At 35.4% G+C, this 15,014-nt stretch overlaps 1 protein-coding gene across 5 annotated transcripts in view; it reads left to right on the plus strand.

Annotated features, from left to right (window-relative positions):
* Nucleotides 1-15,014, plus strand: part of LOC104836132 (exocyst complex component 1) — a 32,396-nt gene that overhangs the window by 1,556 nt on the left and 15,826 nt on the right. For 2 of the 5 annotated variants that reach the window (XM_010574522.1, XM_010574524.1), the window contains exons 2-9: nucleotides 2,851-2,984; nucleotides 3,830-3,960; nucleotides 6,019-6,178; nucleotides 7,835-8,022; nucleotides 8,981-9,208; nucleotides 9,449-9,581; nucleotides 9,774-9,883; nucleotides 14,719-14,868. In XM_010574522.1, coding sequence (XP_010572824.1) covers nucleotides 2,861-2,984; nucleotides 3,830-3,960; nucleotides 6,019-6,178; nucleotides 7,835-8,022; nucleotides 8,981-9,208; nucleotides 9,449-9,581; nucleotides 9,774-9,883; nucleotides 14,719-14,868 — 1,224 coding nt within the window. In that variant the 5' untranslated portion in view covers nucleotides 2,851-2,860. Of the gene's footprint in view, nucleotides 1-1,276; nucleotides 1,507-2,850; nucleotides 2,985-3,829; nucleotides 3,961-6,018; nucleotides 6,179-7,044; nucleotides 7,066-7,834; nucleotides 8,023-8,980; nucleotides 9,209-9,448; nucleotides 9,582-9,773; nucleotides 9,884-10,451; nucleotides 10,506-14,718; nucleotides 14,869-15,014 lie in introns of all 5 variants that reach the window. The other 3 variants (XM_010574520.1, XM_010574521.1, XM_010574519.1) reach the window with 3 other exon arrangements.

Here is a 15,014-nt window from a genome sequence, read left to right on the forward strand (position 1 = left end):
AGGCACAAGTTCAGAGTAATATTGGAGTTTCTGTATTTAAATCAAAACATTGAAATGTGATGTCCAAGTGTTGCTCTTTTTAGTCTACTTAGAAACTCTCTGTAGCGTGAGGAACTGTTCTGAATCAGGTGAATATTGCTACTTCCTTAATTTTCTGGAGCTTGATGGGTGGTTTGTTTTGTTTTTTTCTTACATGATTGATCTCTGCAAGCTTGAGTATTGGTTGCTGTCGTGTGTCCGGCCCCTCTGCCCTCCCGGATTTCTAGAATCTGGTGGGGACTAGACCATGCTTTGTTGGGGAACCAGGTGATTGTACTGAAGTCTGTCTTGGAAGTCTCTTTCAGAATTTTGTGACTTCCTTGGGATTTTATTCTTGTTTTGTGCATGGTTAATTTAATGTTGGTCTTACTTTACCTCTGCAAATTCTTTGTCATAATTGAACATGCTAGAAGTACAAATGCTTTCCGCCAAGCGTGTGGCATACCTACTTGAAGGCATTGCCAAAGAAAATCAGAACTCTCAGTGAATGTTTTTAAACAAACCAGTTGTTAATGCATCCCACAAATCTGAACAGCTTTCTCTTCTTACAGGCCCTTCTTCTAACCCTTTACTTTCTCCCAGTGCTGGCTGCTGTTACTGCAGAGGTGAATCACTTGAAGGGGGAACCTTGTGAACAGATCCACCCCCCAATCTCTCTCTACCTCCTTTTCTTTCTGCTCCTCTACCTCCTGCAAATCATCTGAAAACTCTATTCTTAATGAGGAGAAAAACTAGAAAGCAAACTTTTGGGTGGTGTTAGGAAAGTACTTTTGCTGTTAATGGGGGATGCACCTCATTTATGTAACCCAGTGGTCTGATTTAGTATGCGACTATGTCATTCACATTAAACTATATCTGCCAGTGTACCAGAAAGTGTAAAGGGCTATCCTTGATGGCCTTGTACAATCTCCTGTGTTTCCTGTTACAGGCTGTGAGAGTAAGTAATGTCTGTTTACTATCTTTCAGCAGAAGTCTGTCTTTTTTAGCATTTGGTTAGAGTACAGGGTTCAAGGTCAGCATTTGTTTCCTGGAAGAAATCTCTGGGTTTATTACTAAGTGTACATGCTTACATTCTTTCTCTTTTTGAAATATCATGTTACTCCCTTGCTAGATAAGAAACTCTGTAATTAAAGAAGTGTTCCATTTCTGAGCTCCAATCTGTGCATCCAAGAAAAGGCAGCAAACTAGTCAAACCTAATGGACTTAGCTTTACAAAATTGTGTTGTGGCCTTTTCAGATCTAGGTGGCCAAAGTCAAACTTTCTACCAGCTACAAGATGCATTCCTTTATTCTGCAATACTGTAACAATTGCCAGACCCTCATATGAGAATAAAGAGGAAGAACAGCCTGTTACATGTAATAGTATGTGGTAACTGGCAAGAGCAGTGAAACAGGACTTTGCAAAACATTGAAACACAAAGAAACGCAACGCTGTATTTCTAGAGGCTCAGAGATTTGTTGCCTTAGGTATGTACCTGTCCCCACAGTTTGTGTCTTCTAGGAGCTGTTCTGTTATAGGGAAGCTTTTATGAAAGAGACTTCAATATCCAGAAGATAAATCTGACTTAAGACTTAAAAATTTATTAAATTCTATTACGTGGGCCCTCTGTAATGTCTTATGTTTTTTATTAATTAAAAAAAAAAGGTAATGCCTGCTTGCTGGGTAAAGTTAAGTTACAAATGTGGTGCCAATCATATGTTAATAATAAGTTTTTAGTAACTCACCATTGCAATTGGCAATGGTGAATTTGACAATGGACAACCACCACAAATGTTCTTCAGAAGAGGTATCAAAGCTGGGAAAACTCTAGTACACTGGTTTTATTGGTTGGTTGGTTTGGGTTTTTTTTGCCACCAGATAGAATGCGGTGTACGTATTCTTCTTTAAGAAAGCTGTCTGAGCAGCACACCTGAGAATGCTCTCGTAACATGGGATCGAGTACTAATTTAGAATTTATCTTATATGATACCAAGGGAGGAGGGAGTGAGGAAGCATGCAGGGCCACTGATCCTGAATCAGAATGATTTTTCCCTCTACCAAAAGAGAATTAGGATGTGTATGTGGTACACCAAGACTCAAAAGTAGTAATTTGTTAGACTTGAAATTGTGGCATTTGAGTGGTGGATTGAATGACTGCTATGGCATACCATATCTAGGCTATATTCCAGAAATCCTCCTGCAGAGCAAGGAGCCAGAGACGCTTTTTCTCCCTCTAAATGGAACATTGTTTTCAATTTGGTCTGCCCAACATATAACCTTGATTTGGTGAAAGAGTCCTGAAAATTTAATTGAAGATTTTAGGTATATTTGAAGGATTCTGGAGTAAGTTTCATTTAAGGTCATCACTGTAGTGACTTTAGTTTAACATTCTCCATCCTGTCAAATTTTGTGGGTTTTTTTTGTTCACCTGTCTTCATACAGATTTTTACTGGATCCACGGCATTCATACCCATTCTAAAATTCTACTACTTAGTGAGGGAGTCTTGATTCTCACTTCTGCTTTTTTTTTAATGCCTCACATTCCACTTTACTACTAAGAAGCTTTTTGTTCTCCATTAAATTATGCAGAAGGATCGTCCTAGTGTTGGTAAATTACAGTTGTCTAACTGAAATAAGATAGTATGCTTTATCTTGGACTTTTTTCTAAAGTGGGCTGGTCTTCTACTTAAATCATGCTTGTCTAGATTATGATTCATTAAGTTACCTGTAAAATTTAATTTCAAAAAAGTATAGTTGCTATAAGTAAATGACTGGTTCTTTTTTTGTGTTAAATGTGCTTGAATGTATTATGACTTCTTAAAATCTTTCAGCTGAGAGAAAATGACTGCAATCAAGCATGCTTTACAGAGGGATATTTTCACTCCCAATGATGAACGCTTGTTGAGCATTGTGAATGTGTGCAAAGCAGGCAAAAAGAAGAGAAACTGCTTTTTGTGTGCCACAGGTACATAGTAATACTGCACCATATTTCTTTTCTTCACCTTTGGTTTTTATTTAGTTGCATTTGTCTTAGCTTTATTTACAGTGTTTACTCTTGCCCCATATAAAACAGATGCTTTCTATTTCTAATGGAGAAAATCAGTTGTAGCTTATACTTCCATTGTTGCTTCTACTAAAAAAGAAACAAACCCCTGTACTTTTCCCAGATCTCATTGTAATTTGAAATGAAAGAATCAAAATTATTTGTGTGGGACTGGTGAGCTTTTGAAGCAGGCTTTATACAGTACTTAAAAGGGGATTTAGTAAGCATCTAGACTGATCAGCCTAAATAAAATGCAATAAAGAGTACTGGTTAGAGTCCAAGGCAGAGGGCTCTGGAAAGGCATAGTAACTGACCTGAGTTCTATGTTCCTTTGAGTATATGTGTATTATATTACATCTTTTCAAAAAAATTAGGTGCTTTGGGTCGATCTGTCAATAAACTAGCTTGCTAGAATATTTTTGTGACTGAGAAATCTCCCAAAACATTTTTATTCTGACCATAATCTCTAATTACCTCAGTGCTTTGTCAGTTATGTGGCCACGGTTTGAGGTCTGCTGTATCAAAGAAATATCTGTAAATTGGATTCATTACTTCACAAACTGTAGAGAGATGTATATCTGGTTGACTGACACTTAAACTGAGCTGTGGATATTGTGGATGAAAATGTTTCAAAGGGTCTCTTTTCATCAAATAGGTATTACAAAAATTCCCCCACAAATAACTCATTTCAGAAGTTGAAGTACAACAGAAACAGATGTTTAAGTAATTTGTGCATTTTGAAATTATTCTTTTACTTCATTTAACAGTGACAACGGAACGACCAGTACAAGTAAATGTGGTAAAAGTGAAAAAATCTGACAAAGGAGATTTCTACAAAAGGCAGACTGCATGGGCACTTCGAGATCTTGGTGTTGTTGATGCCAAAGATGCTGTTAAAGTATGTGTAAATTTTTTTTGGTTTAGTGCTCTGCTCAGAACATCCTTTTGGTTCCAAGTTAGAGTTAACTTCCTTGATACTGACTGCTTTAAAGCTTAGATTGATAACACATTCATTAGGAAATAGGATGATACATTCCTGTGCTGCTTATGCCTGCATTTTCTTCCAGCCTTTCCAAGAATATAACCCTGGTAAACTGAGTAGTCTAAATATGCTTGAATAGCAATATTCTGAATATCTGCCCTGTTTATTGTAGTGATCTCTCAGTGACTGTAGAGTGCTTGTGCTAAGGACCAGTACTTTTTTGTTTGTTTCAAGTCTTACGTAAATTTGTACTCCAAACTTAGTTTCCCCTTAAAAAAACTTTATTGACCATCTTACTAATGACATTGAGCTATATGTAACGGTTTTTGCCAGGACCCTTAAAACATTCTTAATGAGTAGTATGTAAGCTTGAAAGTGAGCTCTTATAATCTGTTCTCTAAATCATGACATTGGCCATTTGTTGGAAAGCATACACTCCTAAGGTGGTGTTCTTTTCCATAGAACAAGAGCCACCTATTTTTGACCATTTAAATTCATCTGTTGTCATAAACTAAGATGAAAAACAGGCAGAAGTGAAAATTCTTCATCCCGTGATGTCTGGTTTTATGTTCTGTTAACTGGTGATTTGGAAGAATAGTGCAGAAAACTACAAAGTTGAAAATTCTTTGATTTCCCCCTCCCCAAGTGTAGGTTAAATATGTTTTATTTCAGTTATCTACATACTTGTTGGCTAGATTTTAGATTTTCCTTGCTGTTTCTAAATACCGTGTTGGAGAATTGCTTCTTTTGGGTTAAAGTTCCATTTAAAATTATACCATCTTTCAGGGCTTTTTCTTGCAAAACGAATTCAGTAATGGCTTTCAGGAATATTCTGTAGTGTAGATACCACTCTAATGAGCGATTTTGAAATTTTCCTTCAAAAAACAAATGTTGAATGCCACACTCTCTTATATTAAAAAACATTAGAATTAAAGTTGATAGGTTCATCATGTTTTGGTTTCCAAATGTGATCCAATGCAACTCTTTTGACACAGGCCTTTCCTGCACTAGTTGTGAGACAACTCAAATTTTTTATGTAATGAGACTGTTTGTTTAGAAATGTGTGGTAATTTTATTTATCAATATAAGCTACAGAAAAAAACAGAACTGCTTTTATTGCACTGTACAGGAAATACCATTTCCCATCACATGTGGTTTCATGTGCAGCCTGCTGCTACAGATAGTAGTGACAATATAAGTAATAAGTAGCAGCAATAGTAGTTTTTACAAACTATATATAAGTAAGGATTTAACGTGTGTCTGAGGCAATAACATTTTTCAGCAGAAGGAGGCTGGCCCTTGTAAAAGGCTTGTAATATGATCTTTAAAACAGACTATTAACAGTTACAGTTCATACTGAGTTCATAAGTGGCTGTAGAAAGTACTTTATTCAATTGTTATCAAAGTAATGTTCTCCTTGAGTAATAAATCTAGTTGAAAATACTTCTATAGTAGTTTTTTTACCGTTAAAATACCAAATGGTCTTTTCTATCCTGTTCAGTGTTATCAAATACTATCATATCTGTAAATATAAAGTGCTCATAACTTTTTCCCTTGCCTATTCCCCTAAGTCTCCTTGAATCGTGTTATATATGTTGTCAGTAATTCCAGCTACTGTTTTTAGTTTCAGAGGGCTAACACAAGGTATTAGTCATTCTGAGGACAGTGTTTCAGGGCAGACAGTGCTGTCAAATATTTGTTGAAACTCTTAACATATCTCTGTATTATGTGTTACTGTTGCCTTATCTGGCTTGACAAAATACTGTCTTCGTAGTGTGGATTCTGGTTTTTCACTTTCAGTGTTTTAGCACCTTCATTAAGGTGCATCAGGGTGCCAGAATTGGTGTATCGGCTTAAGGTTGGCATCTGTGTAATTTCATTTTTATCCTGTCATCAATAATTAAATGCGTAAACAATCTGCTGCTCAGAGAATCATTTGGCTGTTGAGCCTGTAACGTATCTCATCTTTTGCAGGAGAATCCTGAATTTGACTTGCATTTTGACAAAGTGTATAAATGGGTTGCAAGCAGCACAGTGGAAAAGAACACCTTCATTTCATGTATCTGGAAACTCAATCAGAGATATCTTAGAAAGAAAATTGACTTTATTAATGTTAGTTCACAGCTTCTGGAAGGTAAATTTCTGCAACTGTATGTTAAGTATAAAGTTTAATAATTTTTTATGTAAACCAGATATACTAAAAAAAAAATAATCCTAATCTTGATGTTTTTCCTATTCAATTTTATTCTTTTATATTTTCTAAGTCTTAAGATAAACAAGGTGAGTAGAAAACAGATTTTCTGTTAGAAAACTGAGAACCGAAACAAAATACTTCATTAATGAAGTTCTAAATATTGATAAGGTTGTTGTATTTCTAAGATGTTCTGTTTCTTGAACAAAATAAAATCTACCTGCAAGATCTGGTAGGTCTAAATGTGTAATGAATGTGCTTTTGTTCCTGTTTTCATTTCCCCTGAATTAGAAAAATGCTTTAAGAAGTGATGCTTCAGTAGCATGCTAAAGGTTATATGAGGTTTTTGATGAGATTTCTAGTTTATAAACTGTGAAGCATGTGTTAAATTTTGCTGGACGCTGTTACAGTTTATGTGACTGCCTGGTTGCTAAGAAGGCTTTGTATCTCACTTGCTCATGCTGTATTAAATATTTTTACAGTCATGCTGTCTTTTAATAGTTAAAATTTTTTTAGTAAAGCCTAGTGAGTAAGCATATCTCGCGTTTAGTCTGTCAGAAGCAGTTAAACTGTTGATATTAAATTCTAGACTGGCTTGTACAGAAGAACTTGAATTAGGGAGGATGGCATTTCTGTATTTTGGTGTTGATTGAAATTTGTTTTTAACCAACCTCTAACTTTTCAAGTTTGTGCAATATGAAAACATTCAAACTTATTACCACTTAAAAATATACACACTGTTCATGCTTTGTCTAGCTAACATTCTCTGCTTCCTTTCCTCTGCTTTTCCATACCTTTTAATTCTTCAGAACTGCCTAAAGTTGCAGAAGGTGCGTAACACCTTTTTCCTTTGTTTTGCTTTCTAAGCAATTTTTCTTAAATAATATGCTTTTTCTTTTACTTAAATAGTGCTTTGGATAGCTTATCAAGTTGCTAGAGATAAGAGAGATGTTTCAAATGTCCTAAACGCTTTCTGGCTGGACTGCGTTAATGTTCTGTAGATCATTTGTCAGCGTTTGAATGTCTTGTTGAATTAAGTAAGCACTGCTGTGAGAAATCATAGTTCATGATAACATTGGTATGTAATTTTCACTTACCTCAGTACTGATTTTTCTGCTGTGAAACTTATCTTGAGCATCAAGATGATTTTTATTTATTCAGAGATACATTTCTTAATCAGCTTTAGTATGTTTCCTTTATGCTCTGTCTACCAAAAGAGAGAATCTAACTTCTACTGATCTTCTATTAACAAGTCTAGCGTAATACTGTAATATATTCTGATGTTGATTACCAGCATGAGAGGTGAATGAACTGAGACGGTATGTCCCTTTGTACGTGCAATAAAGGAAGGTGGCTATTTTAGTTTGCTTATGTTGCATAATTTGGAAAACATCACTGTTGAGAACCAGTTCTGGAAATCTTAATGAAGCCCATGAAGACTGAGATTTGAAAAAAGTGTATATAGGTAGCAGGTGCTTGTTATGAAAGTTGTTTAATGGATTCATTTACTTGAAGATAGTTGAACATACTTCAGTACTCTTAAAATGCTTGTGACTTTCTGCACTTGATAATGTGTTTTATTTCCCTTCTCTACATAAGAATCTGTTCCAAGTGGAGAGAATCAAAGTGTAGCAGGAGGTGATGAAGAAGCTGTGGATGAATACCAGGAGTTAAATGCAAGAGAGGAACAGGATATTGAAATAATGATGGAAGGGTGTGAATATGCTATTTCTAATGCTGAAGCCTTTGCAGAGAAGTTGTCGAGAGAGCTACAAGTGCTAGATGGGGTAAACATTTCTTCTAATGTACAGTGTGTTAGCATGTTGAACTGTTTTCATTGATACTGACTACATAGTATTCTTTGAAAAGGTAGCTAACTTGTTCTGCAGCATATTTAAATGTAAATATATACCTGCTCCTAAGCAGAGCTACATCCTGTCTATTATCAGATTTTAAAGATCTTCAACTTTGCTCTTTACCTTCCAGACCATTTAGGGTGAGTTGCAGGCTTTCAAATGAGGAGTTGAGAAGAAAAAAGGGAGGCATTCTGCATATACCTTTCTTGAAGGCAGAGGTGCAGGGAGAGGGAGCATAGATGTTCATGTCGATGGATGTGAACGCTTAGGCCTAAGATACTACTCTCAGTGTAATTAGGAAACTGGTTTAGTCTAATTACATTGCAGTATTTGGCTGTCTGTAACAGTACCATATTGTTTGCTATTTTGCTTTTTAAACAGTCCAACGTTCTAGAGGTCACTTAGAAAACTTAAGGAGATGCAGGGGATGCAGTCTTGAGGGAACAGTTAACAACCTCCTCAAATTGTCGAGTTGTATGTTTCTCTTATATTTTGAAAATGGCTGTTACCATAGAGATAGCTGATCTTGCAACAGAAAATGTGACCTTATCACCTAAGCTGTTTTTCTGGAACTAAAAATGTTCCAGTATAGTAGGGATTACTGTTTGGTTTTTATTTTTGTGCAGATCAATACTTCAATTCTAAGAACTTGAGCAAAGTTTTGGGTTTATATCTTTTCTTTATGAAATGAAGAAGTGTCATAGACTGAGGAACTGCTGTGCTCAATAACACTTTAAATGAGAAGTACTACAAGCTTAAATTGTTTTGTCGCTCTCGTTGAGAGTTTTGGAAAATGTTTATCTGACAGTAATAGAGACAGAAGGAGATATCAGAAAGCTTTTGAGATAAAAATGTCTCTTAAAATGTTGTGGCTTAATTTTCTGTACAGGCAAATATCCAGTCAATTATGGCCTCGGAGAAACAGGTGAATATCTTGATGAAGTTGCTGGATGAAGCTCTAAAGGAGGTTGACCAAATTGAGCTAAAGCTGAGCAGTTATGAAGAAATGCTTCAGAGTGTAAAAGAGCAAATGGATCAAATTTCAGAAAGCAACCACCTAATCCATCTCAGCAACACAAATAATGTGAAGCTACTGTCAGAGATAGAGTTCTTAGTGGTAAGCATTTTTATTGTTTACGGTGGTCACATCAGATATAAAATTCTTTTAGGTTGCTACCCTGTTTAGCAACCGTATATGAAGCTCATTAAAAAAATGAGTTTATTTTTCTGTTTTATTATTGCACTAACTTCAATAATTTTTTTATAGTGATGGAATTGTATTTATCATTCTTGGTTCAGCAGCCTAGCAAACTAACCCACTTCTGGCTTATGGATAATACTATCTATTATTTTGTAGAATCACATGGATTTGGCTAAAGGTCACATAAAGGCCCTGCAGGAGGGAGATCTGACATCTTCTCGAGGCATCGAGGCCTGCACTAATGCAGCAGATGCCCTTCTGCAGTGTATGAATGTAGCTCTTCGTCCAGGTAATGTTTTTGTTACGCTACAGTCTAACATATAAAATTTATTATGGTAGTGCCTTAATTGTATGCCTTTCCAACTAGTCTCAGATTTTTTTTCTGTTAGATTGAGGGAATTGTGACCTCTGGTCCTCTTGGTTTCCACATACAATATATTACTATACATTTTGTACTCTGTGAAATTCTTTTTGTTTTTAGGACATGATATGCTTCATGCAGTGAAACAGCAACAGCAGCGGTTTAGTGACTTGCGTGAGCAATTTGCCCGGAGACTTGCCAGTCACTTGAACAGCGTATTTGTTCAGCAGGTATTATTTCTTACTATTTTATATGAAATTTTCAGTCACAAACTTTTCCTGAGAAGAAAAACAATCCACCTAAAACATGGACATGTTCTGTGATGTAATCAGTAAATGAATGGGCTGCTAGAGGCACTTCAGGCAGAGATATTACTAAGCATACCAAACTGTAGTTGCCTACAGAATTCTCTTACATTTAAAAAAATCCACCTCTTTTTAGTGGGTTTGCTATCTGAATTAAACACATTGTGTGATATGTAAGGATTTATTTTGATTGTAAAGCTTGATTAATTGAAGAGAAGAAGCATTGACTGTTTTTATTAAAGGTCCAGAGACTGAGAACACTGGAGTTTTTGCTGTCTGAACTTCAAGGGCCATAAAAAAACCAAACCACACCAAAACAGACAAAGTTTTTTACAAGACTGTTGATAAGACAAAGTAAAATGTCTAAATGTTGATTTTTGGGCATTATCTTGAAATACTCAGAAATCACTGTCCTGAGACTTGTTTCCTAAAGGCTGGATGTGTTTTTTTAGCATCAGTTTTTTAATTTCTGTATTTTTTTATCTCCAATCAGTTTACTCAGACCCTCCTTCAACTCTATAACAGGTCCTACTATCTTTCAGTTCCAGTGAGTACATCAGGTTTGATACAAGCTTTTCTAACTAATTCTTCTGAGCTTGACTTACCTAACTAGCAGCTGCATCTTTGGCTTTACAAAAAGAAATTTGTCCTTCCCAATTGCAGAGCATCAGACTTACCCTTCTCACTTCCATTATTTTTATTAGCCCTCAAGATTTGTTTATCTGTTTGAGCTAACATTCCTCTGATCTGATCTCCAGAAACTGCTAAGAGACAGATTGAGATGTATGGAGGAAGAATATCTTCAGGAAATTGTAATACGTGTACGACTGTACAGATACTGCAATTGCGTGAAACTAATATTTGTAAATAAAAAAATAATTCTGTTTTTATACACATTAGTGTAATCAAAGTTTTAGAAGTTTTAGTTTTTATGTATTGGACTGTGTGCAGAAAATGAAATAGAGTTATGCTGGATAATTGTATAGAAAATTGCATTTGAGAGTACAAGCCTGGCTTTTTATGGCAAAGATAAGTGCTTCCTGCATTTTCTTCACCTTGCAGAGGAATTCCAGTTCTACAGCATGTTAAAGTTTTTGCCTTTAGCTTCTGTTGTTAAGAAGGTATGGTTCTCCTGTTACTTTTCATATTTTGAAAAACTGAGCACAGGCTATGTGTCCTGGCCTTCTAAATAAGCAAGTAGAAGCTATGTTGTGCAAGTCCTGTGTAAATGCATTCACAAAGCTTGAATATTGGACTTGTGTATGAAAGTGGCTGTTTAACAGAATGCCTTTTCTGATGTTCTGTTTGGAGGATTTTATTTTCTAGAAATGGTAGGAGATTATTATTACTGTGTAATACTACTTGTGTTAGATTGAATACTTCTACAGAGACTTTTCAATGCTATTGAGAATGCTATTACCAATTTACAATTTTTTATTTTTTTTTTAATTTTTCATAATTCTGGTACTAATAGTGGCCTCACATTGTCTTTCATATAAACTTACCCTCTGAAAAGTTTTGGCCTGCTGTTAGCTGTGAGGTATTAATCAGCAGATAAAAAATATGACCTCGCCATAAGGTTAAGCAGGAAGAGCTTGTTAACTGCAGGAGATGAGCCTCTGCAAAGCCTTTTTGCTTGTTGTAAAAGAAAAAAAGTTTGTGCACTTCATTTTGAGGTACGGATTCAAGTGTTGGAGGTATAACAGATTTTTGTGTTATCTTACTAAAATGACCTTGTTGTGTTAGTCTGATGAATTGAATTGAATAGCAATTTCTCGTTCCCATGTTTTTGAAAAGTCCAACTGGAATACTTTGTTACCTTTAACATCTGAAGATTTGCATTATTTGTTTAGAATGTTTCTTTAGAAAAAAATAAATTAAAGCACTTCAGAAAAACTAAGGCAGATAAAGATTTCTAAATTAAAATGGCAAATGAAAACACTATGATGTCTAGGCAGCTGCTAATACAAGCAAGGCATATTCTGATTTGGAACTCATTAGATGGAAAACCAAAGTTGCATTGACATTTTGGCCGAAATGTATTATCTTGGAAGTGTGAAATTGTTCTTTTTTTTTTTTTTTTTTTTAAAGCAAACAAACCCAATGCTGTGATTCAAACTAGTGTTGTAAGATATTAAGGTCCTACATATCCTCTACATAAAAATGAGAACAAATCTTAAAAGTTTTAAACAGAAATGCAACTTTGGATTGCCGTTCACTGCAGTGTTAAAAACTGTCTGCAGTAACAGTTACTAACAGTTAATGTAGTTGTCTTTATTGTGTCGTAATAATATTTGATTAACCTTACTGTGTGTCTATAACTTTAAAGATTCTTTAATAATTATTATTATTAATATTATTTTTAAAAACAGGTTCAGTATTCAATTAGAAGGCAACTCTGGGCTTTCTGTCTTTGAAATATGAAATAGTTTGAAGCTTTGAAACTATAAAATAGTTGAATAACAAACTTGCAGTATCATTTGGTAACAGTTAGTATAAATCTATGTGTAGTGGGAGGAAGCCTGTTAATTAGATGGAGAAAGTACACCTAGAAGCTTCATAATGTTTTGGAGCAGACTTGAACAGGATATAATTTAGGAAAACCAGAATGATTAGTCCTGTGGAAAAGCTGGCTTGGAGAGAGAAATTTATCTTGGGAGGGGATTTATCATCTAGCTTTATGAAGAATGCAACTACTAAGCAAAAATAAGAAGTTGTATGTAATAAAGGGACATGAATAAAATTGTTAGATGAAAGAAGCAATAAAAATGTGGATAGCTGAATATTTCCTAGCAGTAATATGAACTAGCCTTTGGACTGAGTTGAAGAAAGCTGTGAAAGCTGCCAGTTAAATTATCTTAAACTATAATGAACATTAAAATGCATGTTGTAGGAACATTGCACACCAGGGAATAGGAGAGAACCATAAATGGTTTTCTATATCTAGGTCGTATAAAAGCATATCAAAGATCTGTTGAAAATATTTGCTATATGCATGCCTAGAAGTACACACAGTATTGAGTATAACCTCGGTAATCACGTCAGCAGCTGTGTGGCTAAGACTGGCTGGATTCCAGTTCCAAATTATATGTTGCAATAATTATACTTTACAAAGTTAGCTTTTTATTGGAGTCAGACTACAAGATTGTTTTTAGAAGGGAGATTTATAGTGTGACCCTTCTCCGTTGTGTGAGAATAAATGAATGAAGTTGTCTAGGACTTGTTTCTTTGGGTTCATTTATGTCTCAGTTTATGTAGTTAAGAGAACAGGACTCAAAGTAAGTGCATGTTCATGTTGGATACAAAAAAGTAGTCCAACTTTATTCAGAAGCCAGCATGTTTGCATTGCATTACTTAGTAAAGGTTAGTCTTTTACAAATAGTATCAAGACTTGTATCTTCATTTTTTTAAAACAAAAATCTGTGAATGTATTGTGGAAGCTTTTAGGGCTTTTTTTACCAAAGGCTTGAACTGATTAGTACCCAATACAGTAAAGAAGGGTCAGCTAAAGTTGCTTTAGTTTTGGCTCAGTGATCCAAACTGGCTTCTGTTCCAACTTAAAGACATGCAAAGACAGTTCTTAAACTGTATAGCTTATATTCTGCCAACTTGTCATAACCAAGATGGAATGCTCCTCTGTCAGGGACTGACACTGACTGACCTGCATAAACCACCCACATGTTACTCTACAGGAAGTTGAGACCAATTAGGACGTTCGTTTTGTGCTGCCATGGCACAAACTATACTTAGGATCAAGTTCTGTTGCTGTATTTCTTGCAAACCTGGTAAAAAAGACTTTACAGAAAATATTAAAGCCATTTTGAAATTAAGTCCCATCCTCTGTTAACCCAGGGCTAATCGTTGCATGTTCTGCTACATGGCTGAACTGTGGTGTTACCTTGCTTTCTTCCTGAATTGCCCAGGAAGCTTGTGAGTTCAAGCAAGTGAAAGCTTAAAAAAGCTAAATTGTATGTTGTTCAAGCAATATGATGTGGTCTTCACTTAAAGGATAGTGTGTTTTTCAGGAGATAAGCCAGAGGAAAGGAGTGTGAAATCAGTAGTTTGCTGTTAAATCGATTGGTTTATGCTGCATGTTGTAAACTGTTTAACTCTAGTAAATGTTTACTGAAAGTGTGTGTGTGTCTACATTTGTGTGGAGGGAGAGAGAATGTGTGTGAACTAGTGTTTTTAAGACTTGACCAAGGCTTGGCCAAAGTGGACTAAAATAGGTTGAATTGGAGCAGACTTTCAGAGGTGTAGCATAAAGGTCATCATTAACACCTAGGCCACCCATTGATTGAGGATTTAAAATGTCTTATGGTATATGGGAACAACATCTTTAAAAAGAAGCAGCTATGGGTTTGGGTTTGGTTTTTTTTTGTTTAGAGAAATAATGTAGTAATCTCTTAGCATTTTTCAGAAACAATTGAACACCTGTCATTAAATCTTCACTCAGGTGTACCTTGCATTCTCGTGCAAAAAATGCCAAATTGACTCACCCTGAAGGCAGTGGTAAACAAGAGCCTTACAATAACAAGCTTACTAAGATGCATTACCTGCCACAAATACAGTATCTTGATGTCCGTATTATGTTAGGTGTCTTTTCAGTCTGCGTCTCTAGACTTTGTTTCTATGCAAGGTATTTTGATGCTTTTCTGTTTGTCTGAATGGGATGCTGTCTTCATTTTAAGTTTTTCAGGAAATTTCTAGTACATCTGTATAATGCTTCAAGACTTACTTTAATACTTTCTCTTATCAAGGGTCATGATCAGAGTTCTACTCTTGCCCAGCACTCTGTTGAATTGACATTACCCAATCACCATCCATTTCACAGAGATTTACTTCGATATGCTAAACTGATGGAGTGGCTCAAGAACACAGATTATGGAAAATACGAAGGGCTAACAAAGGTATGTGAAGTGCTCAAATGATGCTAGAGAATGTGTATAATATACGGGTTTTGAGAGTCAAAAGAATTGCCTGTGTGTATGTGCATGTTTTTTTAATATTCCTTTATATTAAATTTAATTCACTGGTCCTCTTTTCTTGTTCCTCT

The sequence above is a fragment of the Haliaeetus leucocephalus genome, unplaced genomic scaffold (assembly GCF_000737465.1).
Source record: "Haliaeetus leucocephalus isolate CR32 unplaced genomic scaffold, Haliaeetus_leucocephalus-4.0 Scaffold439, whole genome shotgun sequence".
Lineage (NCBI taxonomy): Eukaryota > Metazoa > Chordata > Aves > Accipitriformes > Accipitridae > Haliaeetus > Haliaeetus leucocephalus.